At 32.5% G+C, this 13,453-nt stretch overlaps 2 protein-coding genes across 3 annotated transcripts in view; one reads left to right on the top strand and one right to left on the bottom strand.

Moving 5' to 3' along the window:
- The window catches only part of Cep135 (Centrosomal protein 135kDa), a 53,857-nt gene extending 50,580 nt beyond the window's left edge, over window positions 1–3,277 (bottom strand). The window contains exons 1-5 of one of the 2 annotated variants that reach the window (XM_074182376.1): window positions 2,922–3,277; window positions 1,604–1,730; window positions 1,435–1,551; window positions 1,216–1,379; window positions 391–568 (exon numbers count right to left, since the gene is read on the bottom strand). In XM_074182376.1, the coding sequence (XP_074038477.1) occupies window positions 391–568; window positions 1,216–1,379; window positions 1,435–1,551; window positions 1,604–1,730; window positions 2,922–3,086 (751 nt within the window). In that variant the 5' untranslated portion in view covers window positions 3,087–3,277. The remainder of the gene's footprint in view (window positions 1–390; window positions 569–1,215; window positions 1,380–1,434; window positions 1,552–1,603; window positions 1,731–2,921) is intronic. The other variant, XM_074182377.1, reaches the window with a different exon arrangement.
- Window positions 3,278–5,385: 2,108 nt separating this feature from the next.
- LOC111518058 (uncharacterized) lies at window positions 5,386–13,424 on the top strand. The gene is made up of 3 exons (XM_023174389.2): window positions 5,386–5,598; window positions 11,107–11,412; window positions 13,016–13,424. The coding sequence occupies exons 1-3, from the start codon at window positions 5,445–5,447 to the stop codon at window positions 13,291–13,293; spliced, it is 738 nt and encodes a 245-aa protein (XP_023030157.2). The 5' UTR covers window positions 5,386–5,444; the 3' UTR covers window positions 13,294–13,424.
- Window positions 13,425–13,453: the final 29 nt, after the last annotated feature.

Raw genomic sequence — 13,453 nt, 5'->3', positions numbered from 1 at the left:
AGATGATACCCTCATCAATTTTAAATCCACAGACCATGGATTTTTAACGAAAACAATAAACTTCACAATAAAATGTATTTATAAATGATGCTGCAATAACCTACTGAAAGAAAAGCAGATAAAACAAACAAAATGTATGCTCATTGCAAAAAAAACAGATTAAAACACTAGCAAGCCATAAATTGAAAATCAAACTATGCGGGGACTTAATAAGATAAGTAAAAAAAAATTCAAACACTTTGGTTTCATAGTTGACTATAGATTAACAGTTGAAGAATATGCAAACTATGTTTTAAAAACAATTTCTTTTGAGGTGAACTTTATATTCAGATATGTTCATAAATTGGTAAATTGTTATCAAATTATCTACAGTAATAACATTATAAATACCTTTCAACTCATTCTGTAAAGTAATTTTCTCCCTCTTTAATCCATTTATTTCATCCTGTAATGATCCAATTTTATTGTCAATGTTCTTGTAACAACAATCTTTACTTAGAGCTTTAGTTGGCCTTCCTCCCTCTAGTAAACTATTCAATCTCTTAATTTCTTCATCTCGATTTTGTAACTGAAATTCCAAATGCAAATACGAGATATAAGATTCCAAATAATTCACTTATTTTGTTTTATAAACACCAAAACAGCAGCAAAATTATGTAACGGAATAAGACGAAACTTGATGAAAATCCAGGCGTATTCCTTGGTGTAGGCCTGGGGAAGCTACCGTATAGTGAAACACGTGTTGTGGTTTTGCAAACTGTTTAGTGAAAATCTCACTCTCATTAGCAACAAAGCAGTTTTCAATATCATGAGAAGGAATTCATTAAGATTTTGCCTCTGAGTACCCTGACTAAGACTACTCTAATACTACAACAACTAACATATAATTTGTCATTCAAATTGTTTATGTGCCCATAAAAATTGTAATGACCTAAAAATTTTCAACAGTTATTATTTTGAATGATTTCTTATCCAATGAAACATTTGTGACATCTGAAATTTATTATTTCCGTTTTTAAAATAATGAACTGAATTTGAGGATCTTTGAGGAATTTCACAAAGAATATTCTGAATATTGGAAATTATTTTATTGTTTACTATATGCGTTCAATTTGATAAGTATGTTTCGAACCATTTATCAACACTCTTTATTACAAAGCTTACGCATATAATTATGATTATTGGATGTAAATAATTTAAACGAAAATATTTCACCTGTGCTTTGAAGAACTCATTGCTTTTGATACACTGTAACTGTTCCTCTCTCAGTTTTCTCAGTTCTTTACTTAAAGTAGCAATTTTTTGGTCGGAATTTGCCATAACACTATTCAAATGAAAACTTGCACTCTTTGTTTGACTCTGCGATTTCAATTTATCACCTGAAAAGTAGCATAGTTTAGAAAAACACATTACAACACATCATTGAGTCGCTACCTTTAGCTGTTCTATTCAATTCAGACTCCAAATTCCCAATTTTCTGAAGTAGTTTATGTCTCTCTATGCCACTGTCCGTAAGTTGACCTTCCAACACGCTTATTTTCGTTTTAAGATCTGAAAATTTGTTGGAAAATCACCAGTTTCTCTACACTCCAAACAGTACTACCTTTTTGTACCTTCTCATGTTGCTCCTTGAACTGGATAAAGGCCAAATGTAACTCATTGCATTCCCTTACCAATTTAGCATTGTCACATTTATAGGGTTCTGCACCTAACTTTAAATAGTCTCTTTCCTACAAGAAAATGGTACAAGTGTCACCAATTAGTCAAAATTGATAGAAATCTGGTGTCAAAAAATGAGTGTCAACTGTAAATTATAAATTGGTAGTAGGCAATAAAATTCTGTAGACTTGACTTGCCTATTAGTTTTTAGAGAATTCATGGGTTTGAAAAAAACCTCTGCTTTCTACTTCTCCATCATTATAAAGGTGGGAAAATTCTGGCAAAAGAAAAAATTGAATACATCAATAAAAACTCTTTACAAAGATGTGTTGATCATGCTTGAAAAGTTTCTTTCAAATGCATACTGGCAGAAAACAATCCATCCAAAACAATCACTTTCAAATTTTTGTACACTGAATTACATAGAAAACAGTTTTTTCCATTCAGTTTTTACTCTAATTATTCATGAGTAACAAGCTATGTTTCACAATATCCATTAAAGTTTTATGACAGTATGTATCCTTTCTGTGTATAATAACTATTTTAATTCCATTATGAATGATTTTGGTGTTCAAATTGAATGACAAAAAGTGGTTTTCATGTAACCTAATCATTCAATCAATCAAAAAAAATACTTTGTTGTCTGAAGATTATACCTATCTTACTGACAAAATCATTTGTAAATATAAAAAAAAATATTTCTTTTAATTTGAAATAAATTATTAAAAATCAATTTATGAATTTCTTATACCTACATATACAAGTAAATATAATATTCAAATATGAATGATGCATATTAAACATGTGTTTACATTACATTAATTTTAGAAATATCACTAGCAATGTTCAAATTTGAAAGTAGTTGTTTAGGATTGATTTTTCTCCCACTCTGTATTTAAGAAAAACCTTCTATGCTTGATCTTCACATGCTTAAATGTACAAAGTTTTCTAATATATTTAATTTTTCCTTCCTTTCTTTGGAGATGTCCTACTTTGTAAATGATGGAAAAGTAGAGATCCAAAAATTTGTTTTCCCATAAACTGATCTCTCATGACAAAATTTTGATTTCTCAATTCATGGGTTTATTTAGTTGCTGTTGCAACACATCATAGACTATGCATGCCCAAGATTGAAGACTCAAAAATATTAAAAGAATGTAGTTTTTGCAGCATTATATGAAGCATTCATTTTTCAGTTTTTGCAATGACTTGCTAAGTAACTGATATATTGGAAACGTTACCAAATCCGATGTTATATTTACCTCCAAAGCTTGCTTGGATATTGTCACATACTTCGCGAGGTTTTCTGTCGTTACTTTTAGATCTGAAAAGATCCGTGTCACAAGTGAAAGACAGTCTGGTTTGAGAGTTTCGGAGTATCCCCAGTCATCCAGCTCTTTTCGTATTTTGGAAAAAGAAGTTTCCATTTTTTCTTTACATTCACAACACGAATGTGGCTATTTCTGAATATCATGCCTATTTACGATTTGATTTTAATATTCGAACCAAGAATTGGTATTAACAAGTTCATATTGGTGAACTCAACGGGATAATTAAAATGTTACGATACAAACAAAAATTAAAATTTTAAATTTTTGAGGTTAATTTTGAACGGTAAAATAATGGGGTTAGATTGAACTTGGAAGTGGCTAAGCTTACAACAACGTTCAATAAGAATATGAGATAATTTAAGTTGGTTTTCAGTTAATTCATAATTCATGCTTTCAATCATTAAAAAAGATTGGTATCAAAAATATTACCTTCAATTTCCATTCCCTCTTTACTAATTCGTTATATTGAAAATTATAAGATGAAGCATTCATCAGTTAGGAACTAGACAATCATATTCTCCATGTTGAAAATGATCTGAATTGAATACATCGTATTATAAGATTTTATCATAAAGTTGGACATTCTTTTCTTTTTCTCATTCACTTAGACTGGACGAGACATTTTTTGAGTTTGACACAGAGATTTGCTCATTTCATATTACCGTTTTGCTTATTTTATACAAGTTTTGAACTTTGTTTTTCGTGTTAGCAGCATTAAAGCAGCATCCACTGCTGTCATTAGTAACCTTTTGTTTGGTTTTTATGTAAGTAGGACGTAAAATTGATCGATGATAGAGGTTGTTTATGGAACCTCAAAAATTTTTTTTACTGAAAATTGCTTCAAGTCGCGTTTCCTGTAAAACACTTTTCAATCATTCAACCAAAACTCTTTCAAGACTATGGACATTTTCCTAACCTCCAAAATAAAAAGACTTCTCTGTGACTTTTCATCTTCCACAATCTGACAAAATAAAAAATAGTATTGGAGCATTTTCTACAAAGTGTGAAAAGGTCAAACTTCTAATTCACCCCAATAAGTTACTTCATAAAATCAATATATTTTTCTCAAAGAAAAATCTTTTTTTATCTAAAAGTTTGATCAAGGATGCGTAGCAGACTACAATAAAACTTCTATAGCGACAAATATATTATAATGCTAAATGATTGTATTATTATTATTAAAGAGCCCATATTTCTAAATGGTGGTCAGCGGAAATCTTCTTAATCAAGAACCCTCTTTTCCGTAATCAATTTAACTAATTCACGATTTACTTTACCGGCATTCCTTTAATATAGAGCCTAGATTTCTAAATGGTGGTACGTGGAATCTTGGCGTTCTGTAGAAGGGCCACAGGGGCCCGACGTAAGACTGGATTTTCAGCTTCTGTATACACAAAAAATAAATACAGAAACAGACTAGATGTAGCTTCGGATCTCCGCATTCTACTATCGGACACATAGACTAATTTGAGGATTTTTTATATGAAAATAAGTTTAAAAATGTCATTCTTCACATTAAATAGTTGTTACATTATAATGATAAATTTTCATTTATAATATTTTCTTTTTTCGAGTCGTAACATGAAAATATTCAAACTTCTGTTATCGAAATAACCAGTTAGGGTTCCGTCAAGAAACGTATGCTCAATTAGGGTTTCATAGCCAAGCAATAAATTGGGAATCCCTGCTATAGAGTACTAACATTTTTATTCCCATACCTAAATGTGATTATCTGCTTATTTCGTTCGAAATCAAATATAGAATATGTTGCGGGCTAAAACTGAATAAGTTGAAGTATACCCCAAGGTTTTATTTCCGGAACCATAATGTTTGAGTCTGTGATGGACTGTGGAAACGACAATGCAATACTCCCCTAAAAAAATATAGAACATTTATGGTTGGTTATTTATGAAATTTTTCCAGGAATGTTTACAGCGTTTGAATACAATTTGAATAGAAAATTATCGATATATGTGTAGGTTTTCATATAATTTTTTGTTTTCAAACCTATGACAAATGAATCTGATTAATTCAATTAATCTACATCTGAATTTCGGAGAAACTAACCAAGTAAATTTGTCCTACTTATTTAGATTATTTCAATGTTTTTTTCATGAAAGCCATGTATGTCAAAATGGCAATGTAGGTACCTATATAAAAAATCAACCTTGCAACTTGTATATATAAATGCATAGTCTTGAAAATGGTTGTATTGAACGGTGCAATTTTTAAGAAACAGATCATAAATAATCACATCAATTTCGATTAATGATCAAATTTAGTCAAAGCTAATAAAAGACACGGATTTCACAGGGATTTCCCTACACTTCCCCACTCTATCCGATGTCCAGTTACATTTTCAACTTTTTTTCAACAAACAAAACTCGTAAAAAAGATAAAACCCACTCTTCGTCCAGTCGATGTCCATCCGCCTCAGTGCAAATATTAATCAAAATGGGCAAGTTTAAGGTTAATAACAAAACAAGTATTTTGCTTTGTGTCGTACTACTTGACTTCGTGAGTGGTTTACCTCATTTCAATTTGATTGAGAGATTTGACGAAGTTGTTGAGAAGAGTGGCAAAGACGATTCATTAAGTAGTTCAAAAGGTAAGTTTGGTGATCACGGAAAATATATACAGCGTTATTCAGCCTAGAAAGGTGTTTTTAAATTCTTGAACATAGTAAGGAGATTCTTTTGAAGATAAAAATTGCGCGCTATGTTTCAAACAATTGTCTCTTGAAGGTTAAACCTAAAACAGAAACCAAATTTTTTATTGTGAATAATAATATTAGTGAGAGTTTATTCAGAGTATACAGTTTCACAAAAGAAATTATGAAACTAAATTCACCTCACAAAGTAAAAACTTGTTTTTCAATGATATATCATGCATAAGTATGAATGTATGAATGAATAATACATATATTTAAAAAAAGATATGAACGCAAAGTTTTGCTGAATGAATTAACATTGTTAAAATATGTTCCAAAGATTAACCAGTTTGATAAAAACCAATTCTCTAGGTTTTTCAATATCCAACGTTTGGATTTCTTTTGGAAAGTAAATGAAATCTTGGTCAATTTAATATATCTTGGCAAATTATCATACGTATTAATAACTTCTTCGACCCCTAGATGAATCAGTTTTATATTCGAATATTACATCAGATGTATTTCTTGTATGGATGTTTGTTTCATTTCTCAATATTTCATAAGTAGATATATAATTGATGAAGGAACTTATTGGACTTTAAATACAGGGTGTAACTAAGTGTAAAACATTTGAGGAGGTGATTCCTCATCAAAAAAAATAGGATCTTTTATATAAAGAAATTTCATTGGAGCATCCCTTGTTAAGATACAGCCCTTTGAAGGGGGTACATAAAATTTGTATAACAATTTTTTCACAAGCACCAAAAAAGTTACAATATTGAAATTAACCTGACGTTTTGTACTACCAAAAAGACACTTGCCAGAAATTTATTTGGTTTACCTCATGGTTGTTTACCATTTAAAAAATTATTTTTGATAGCCTGTTTCATTCTAAACAAAAAATGTCTTTTGGGTTTTTTGCCCAAAACAAACCAGTTCGCAACAAAAAATTATTTTAGGAACAACTACAGAGATACATCGTCATAAATGCGAAAATACGAAACTAATCTATCTAGTAGGTCGCTATTAGAGATAGTGATAATTAAATTGGTATGACGCTGTCAGTTTGTGAATTTTCGAAATTGAATTAATGCTAATTGTGTGTTGTTGTTCTGTTCTTAATTTGTTACTTTAATAATTCACTTGTTATTAAAATGGCATACACCAATGAGAAAATGGCTGATATGGTTTACGTTTCCGGTCTGTCGCAGGGGAATAGGTTAGAAGCTTCTAGAAGATATGCTGAAATGTATCCTCAACGGCAGCATCCTTTACATAGAATATTTGCTCGACTTCATCAACGATTACGAGAATATGGTTCATTCGACAAAAGAACGCAGGATTTTGATCGCCATCGAGAAGTACGAACACCACAGCTTGAGGAAGCAGTACTTAATTTGATTGAAAAACAACCTACTACCAGTACTAGAAAGATTGCTTTCCAGATAAATGTTGATCATATGACGGTATTTCAAATTATAAAGGAACAACTCTTATATCTTTACCATCTGCAACGAGTACAGGCACTGTTACCGCGAGACTTTCCGAACCGTCTTGAATTTTGCAATTGGATGCTGGAAATGATTAGAAGAAATTGTGACTTTCTGAAGACGATAAAATTCACAGACAAATGTTGTTTTTCTCGGGACAAGATTATTAATTTTCATAATATCCACATATATGGGCTGATGAAAACCCTCACGCTATTGTCGAAACTAACCATCAAGAACATTTTTCTCTTAACGTGTGGCTCGGAGTTATTGGGGATGATTTAATTGGGCCTCATTTTCTACCTCCTCGATTAAGTGGTGAGGCATACCTTCAATTTTTAAAAGAAGTGCGTCCAGTACTGCTGGAGGAAGTTCCTTTGGGCGTCAGAAGGGATATGTTTTTATGCATGATCTGGCTCCCGCCCATTTCAGTCAAGTAGCATGTCAGCATTTAACTGAAACATGTGCAAATCAGTGGATAGGTGAGGAGGACCACAGAACTGGCCCGCTCGATCCCGGATCTCAATCCTCTCGATTTCTCAATTTGGGGCCATTTACAGCATTTGGTTTATCGTACTCCTGTTCGCGATGTAGAGGACTTTAGAAACCGCATCATCGATCATCGTGGCTCAATGCGCCGACGTGTAGACGCATGCGTAATGCCTGAAGGTAGACATATTGAACATTTACTATGATTTTTACATGTTATGTGTTTTGTTATCAATAAATTAGTTTTGTTTATTACTCTTTAATCGTTCAATGCAGGTACTAACTACAAAATGACAATAAATCCAGTTCGCATTTATGACGATGTATCTCTGTAGTTGTTCCTAAAATAATTTTTTGCTGCGAACTGGTTTATTTTGGGCAAAAACCCAGGAGACATTTTTTGTTTAGAATGAAACAGGCTATCGGAAATAAATTTTTAAATGGTAAACAAATAATAAGACAAAAAGTTACATTGGAAATACATTTTAGGGGTTGCGTTTTCCACCCCTTACAACCATGGGGTAAACCAAATAAATTTCAGGCTGTCTTTTTGGTAGTACAAAACGTCAGGTTAATTTCAATATTGTAACTTCTTCAGTGCTTGTGAAAAAGCACTGAAATTTGTGAAATTTTATGTACCCCTTTTAAGGGGCTGTATCTTAACAAGGGATGCTCCAATGAAGTTACTTTGTATGAAAGATACTATCTTTTTTTCGATGAGAAATCACCTCCTTAAATGTTTCACACTTATTCAGTTACACCTTGTATATAAAAGGTTGCTGGAAACTGAAGAAGGAATCTTATTCTTAAATAATTTTCAAGGTACGTTTCTAAATTATTTGTAAATTACGAAGATAATTTTCTTCAAATATATCCATACCATATATCCAGTTGAATAGAACTGGCCGATACTTGATGAAAATCCATATTAAAAAAACTAATGAATACAGTTTATTGTATGATTTTCACTATAAAGGGTTGAGGAAGCTACTGTATAGCGAAAGACATGTCGCGGTTTTTGTAAAACCCTTTATAGTGAAAATCATACAATAAACTGTATTCATTAGTTTTTTTTTTCAACTCAGTTGAGATTGTAAGTACCTACTAACGAAAAATAGAGTTAGTTAGTTTTTCAATCACAAACTAAACTATTATCAATCTTAATTCCAAGATATTTGGCGCAATTCGTTTTTTGTGATTTAGAAATTTTCAATTTTGAGGATTTCAAAATTTGTTACAGACTTTAGACTCAAGATTAACGAAAAATATTTGATTTTTCAAATTCATAGTTACCTATAACAATTAAAAATTGGTTCTATCGCAATTTACTATAGTAAATTGCGATAGAACCAATTTTTAATCATTATAAAATCTTTTTCTACTGTTTCATTGAACATAATCGAGTTTCATGAAGTACGTGAAAATCGTTGAGTAAAATGGGACTCAAAATAGTGCCTTGTTGTACGCCGTGATGAAATACTCTCCTTCAGCTGATATTATATTTTACTATAACATACCTATATATGCAGCACCACCAAAATTTTGTTTCTTGCTGAAAGTGTAAAGCTCTTAATTGAATACATTATTTCTTCTCCAACTTCTCCTGTATCATAATACTGAGAAAAAATTATCTTCCTGCATTACAATTGCAAGTGATCATATCAAGGTGATATTATTGAGGAAGGTTATACTTTCATTTTTTTGTGAATTATTGAGGAATTCCCAATATAATTAGTTTCGAAAAATCCATCCAACTGAGAATTACCAAGTGCTTGAAAATGAATAAGGCATCCAGATAAAGGTATTGGTATTATTAAATCAATTATACCAGCCAGAAAATGTGCGGTTTTTCGTTTATTGTTCGTTGTGACCTCACATAAAATCCACACTTACCATCTAAATGAAATTTTATAATTAAATCGGACCTTGGGAATTCAGAAATTAGAGGTGAAAAACCTGTTGGCCAGGGAAACGGTACATATTACGCCTGATAATATACAGGGTCATTTTGAATATGTAGTGTACAAGTTTGAACAATCAGGTAATTCTTTGAGAAGTTTTGTAAAAAAATATGTTAGTTGGATAGTCGACATTTTTAGTAATTCTGCAATGTTTTGCATATGTTCATTATAACTAGTCTCTAGGCACATTTATTGTTAATAGGACTATTCTCAATAGGTTATGTATGCTGAGATGAGCTAGTTTTTATATTATGTTAAAAATGACAGAAAAATATTTGTAAATGTTACATTTGTTCTTGCTCATTTAAGAACAAACTGCCTTTACTGAAGTATTTAATTTATACGTAGGTATGCCATTTATTAAAATAACCTAGAGGAGTTACAATATTTCACGGGAGAACAATAGGTATGCTCGGAAGCAGGGACGGCTTTGGAAGTCTGGAGGCCTTGGTGCAACGAAAGAGTGGAGGGCTCTAATTTGTTTGCTATAAAAAAGAATAGTTGTTCAACACTAGTTACTCAACATATATATGAGAGAAAGGGAACACGATAGGCCACTTAATTTTTTTTATAAAGGTTGAATTTTCAACTTCCCGCTAAGAAAATTAAACGTTTTCAAAAAAGGGGAAACGGGCGAAAATCGACGCGTTCAATTGATAGTGTCGTTTAAAAATTTCCATTCAAGTGATTTTGTCAAATAATTTTTTAAATTTTGAGCTCGAAGAAGCGAGAACTAGTAAGGATGAGCTGCAGGGTCAACCGTTTCTCGGCTTTTTACTTATTCTATTTCTCTTCAACTCATGGGTACAGAATACGAATTGCACATCAAAATTGCATATTGCGCTTGCTATACCTATTTTAACACTTCCATAATGGAGTGATGAATACCTACTTTATCCCACTTGGCAGTTCCACACTGTATACGTCCTTTCATAAATGCATGATCACGTTGCAATTACTGATACTTCGTGAGACGTTTATCTTATCGACAATTCAATGCGCAAAAATTCCAATAAAATGGCATTCCTTTCGATCACGGAGCTGATCGAGAATTTACACCGATTATCGGAAAATGTTAACAAAACAGGAACCGGATACAACAAATGCATTTAAAATTAAAATCTACCTGCAGCAAAAGTTTTATTTCATTTAGGTATATTAATTTCTTCAGAATAGATTAGTGGACAATGGAATGAATATAAATCAACAGAATAAATTACATAGTAATGACATCATAAAGAAATTGTTTATCATTCAGGCAGGTAGAAAACGCAATTATCGTAAAGTTTACACAGGGTGTTTCTCAAATTGAGTTACTTTGATATTATGAATACTGTAATCATAGTTTGTGGGATGCATATTACTTTAAAAAATGAAAACTCGATATATTACAATGTAATTGTAATCGAATATGGGATTTTAGTAGGATTGTACGTTTATAATAAGCTCATTTACATTTTTTTCCAAAAATGAAAACGGCACGTAATTTGTAGAATATTGTTTAATATCAATAATTTTTTATACAGATGAATCTCTTCTTCTAACCCGCATCCGGCGTGAAATACTAGACGACTCTGAAGAATATTACGAAGGTGAAACTTCGGATGATGAAGATGATGGCCCCATCCAGTCCAGGTTCGGCCACCACGGACATGGTCACAAGTCCAAACGCAAAGGCCGCAACCACCCATATTTAGTTTTTCAAGGAGGAGTTGATTACCATTCTCCTTATCCTCTGAATAACGAATACTTGCCGTCGATCGGTTCTGAGTCGTGGGGATACGATCCTGGATTCCACAGAACACCAGGATTCCACGAAACACCTGAGTTAGGTAAGTCTAGTAAGTCCAGTATGTGTCATATAATAGAAGCATTAAATTTTCCGGTGAATGTTATCAAGTTGTCACAAAAGTATGGGATGCGAACTTTTGATGCCAATGCACTGAGTTTTTTGAATATTTATACGAAATTCCGACTAGGAGCGTGACTTTTCAAAGTAATTTTTTTTTCAAATGAAATGGCATACACATATTTATTTGGACATTTGAATTCAGTTAACAAATTTAATGTACCAAGTTACGCCAAGAATGATGACAAAAAAACGGAACCAAATGAGGTTTCATTAATTGATAAATTCACCAGAATTGTGTTTCAAATAGTGAGAAGTTATTTCTATTTTAACTAATGAACTTCTTATTATATATTCACCTGGATGGCAAGAATATCTATAGACTTCTTGCAGAATCTTCTAGGAGTGGCTCACTCCAAGGCGTTTATTCACCCTTCAAAGCTTTATACCAAAAGTTGTTGGACTACAGTAGGGATGAACTATGATGTCTAACAGTGTGTGTCGCCTCTGTTTGGAAAATGATAAACAGCAGAGCACATACTTTGTGCGGTGGAGAGTCGAATAGACCCACTTACTTTGGACCTAACATAACCTAGTATATATCTATAACAGTCAAACGTATAGAAGATACTTTTCGAAAGGAGTTCACGTATGTGTCCTTTTTGACAAAACAAGAAAAAATTGATTTCACATTATTATAAAAATATTCTGGTCAATTTATTATTCGATAATGGAAAAACTACATTTTTCAAATATTCTCATAGGAAAACGGACTCCGATGTTTTGCTGAAAAAAAAGTGCATTTCTGACAGAACGTATCTCTCTTGGCTACTCATTCATCTGAAATCCCCAATGTAACCTCTATGTGTAGAGGTATTATATTATATTCCCAAAACTACTTCAATCCTCCCACGTTACTTGAATTCATTCAAATAATAATGGAAACTGGGGAGTTATCTTGGTCTGCCAGGCTAGTGTCTTCAACACCTGCCTGCTGTTTACTTGTAACGGGAATTCCTAGATGTTCTTAACCCTTGGTGCAGGAATTGCCGCGAGACGCCCAAATTTCTCATAGATTTTTTTTGGCATGTCCTGGGCGAAACACAGGACTTCATTAGACCAAAATCTTCATTACTATTGGTTTGGGCTTTGCCTGACTTTTGGCAAAATCCACCAGGATTAGTCCATTCTAAGACATTAATCTTTCGAATGATTACAGAAGGGATGATATGTGTTGCCTGATATGCTTACTGTGATCTGTCAGTCATCATTGACGGAAGAGAGTGCGTAGTGTCTCTGTTTGGAAGATAACGGTACACTAGATTACATACTCTATTTCTCTCTCGCCATCTAACCAAATAAGTATCTAATCGGCTTTGTTAAAAAGCTGAATTCACTTGTCCAAATTTGAATAGATGTGAACCACAATAACCCTGGCGAATTGAAGGGTCGAATAACCCACTCACTTGAAATGTACCTACTCTTACCTTGTTCACTCCATTGTCGAATCAAACATACTTAATAAATTTGAAACAGATTATTTAACAAATTTCGAACAAAAAAAACAACTGTTTTTGTTTATTCAGAACCATGGAATAGAGGAAATGGCAACAAGTTCGGTCATGTTCACAATCATGACTTCTACATTCCTGGACACCACCACAACCACGACTGCGGACCATTCCACAACGGAGGACATAAACACGACCAAGGTCACCATTATGGATACGATAATCATCCTTTGAAAAAACCAGTACTGGATAAGTTTCCTAGCAACAAGTCTCCTACAACTTCGACTACAACTACCCAAAAGACTTCCACCCTGCCAAAAATTGACATTAGGGCAGGGGAGGTTACACAGTGATTGACTGATCAGTTTCTTAAATTATATTTGATTTATATTATTTTCAATTCAAGAAAACAATATAGATATCTAAGCCAATAAGTTATAAATGCTGTGACCAAAATGAGTAATAAAAATGACTTCGGCTATCAGCGATTGTTTTTATTTTCCACTGTGACTT

This window comes from Leptinotarsa decemlineata, unplaced genomic scaffold (assembly GCF_025532065.1).
Source record: "Leptinotarsa decemlineata unplaced genomic scaffold, Ldec_3_MD MMD2_tig00026328_RagTag_RagTag, whole genome shotgun sequence".
Taxonomy (NCBI): Eukaryota; Metazoa; Arthropoda; class Insecta; order Coleoptera; family Chrysomelidae; genus Leptinotarsa; species Leptinotarsa decemlineata.
Note: the sequence above shows the minus strand (reverse complement) of the source record. Positions and strands in the feature narration are given on the sequence as shown.

Bases quoted from the DNA above. Each gene is read 5' to 3' on its own strand.
- LOC111518058 (XM_023174389.2), top strand. From the start codon at position 5,445: ATGGGCAAGTTTAAGGTTAATAACAAAACAAGTATTTTGCTTTGTGTC. The intron at 5,599-11,106 runs GTAAGTTTGGTG...TTTTTTATACAG, and splicing joins TTCATTAAGTAGTTCAAAAG to ATGAATCTCTTCTTCTAACC. The intron at 11,413-13,015 runs GTAAGTCTAGTA...TTGTTTATTCAG, and splicing joins CCACGAAACACCTGAGTTAG to AACCATGGAATAGAGGAAAT.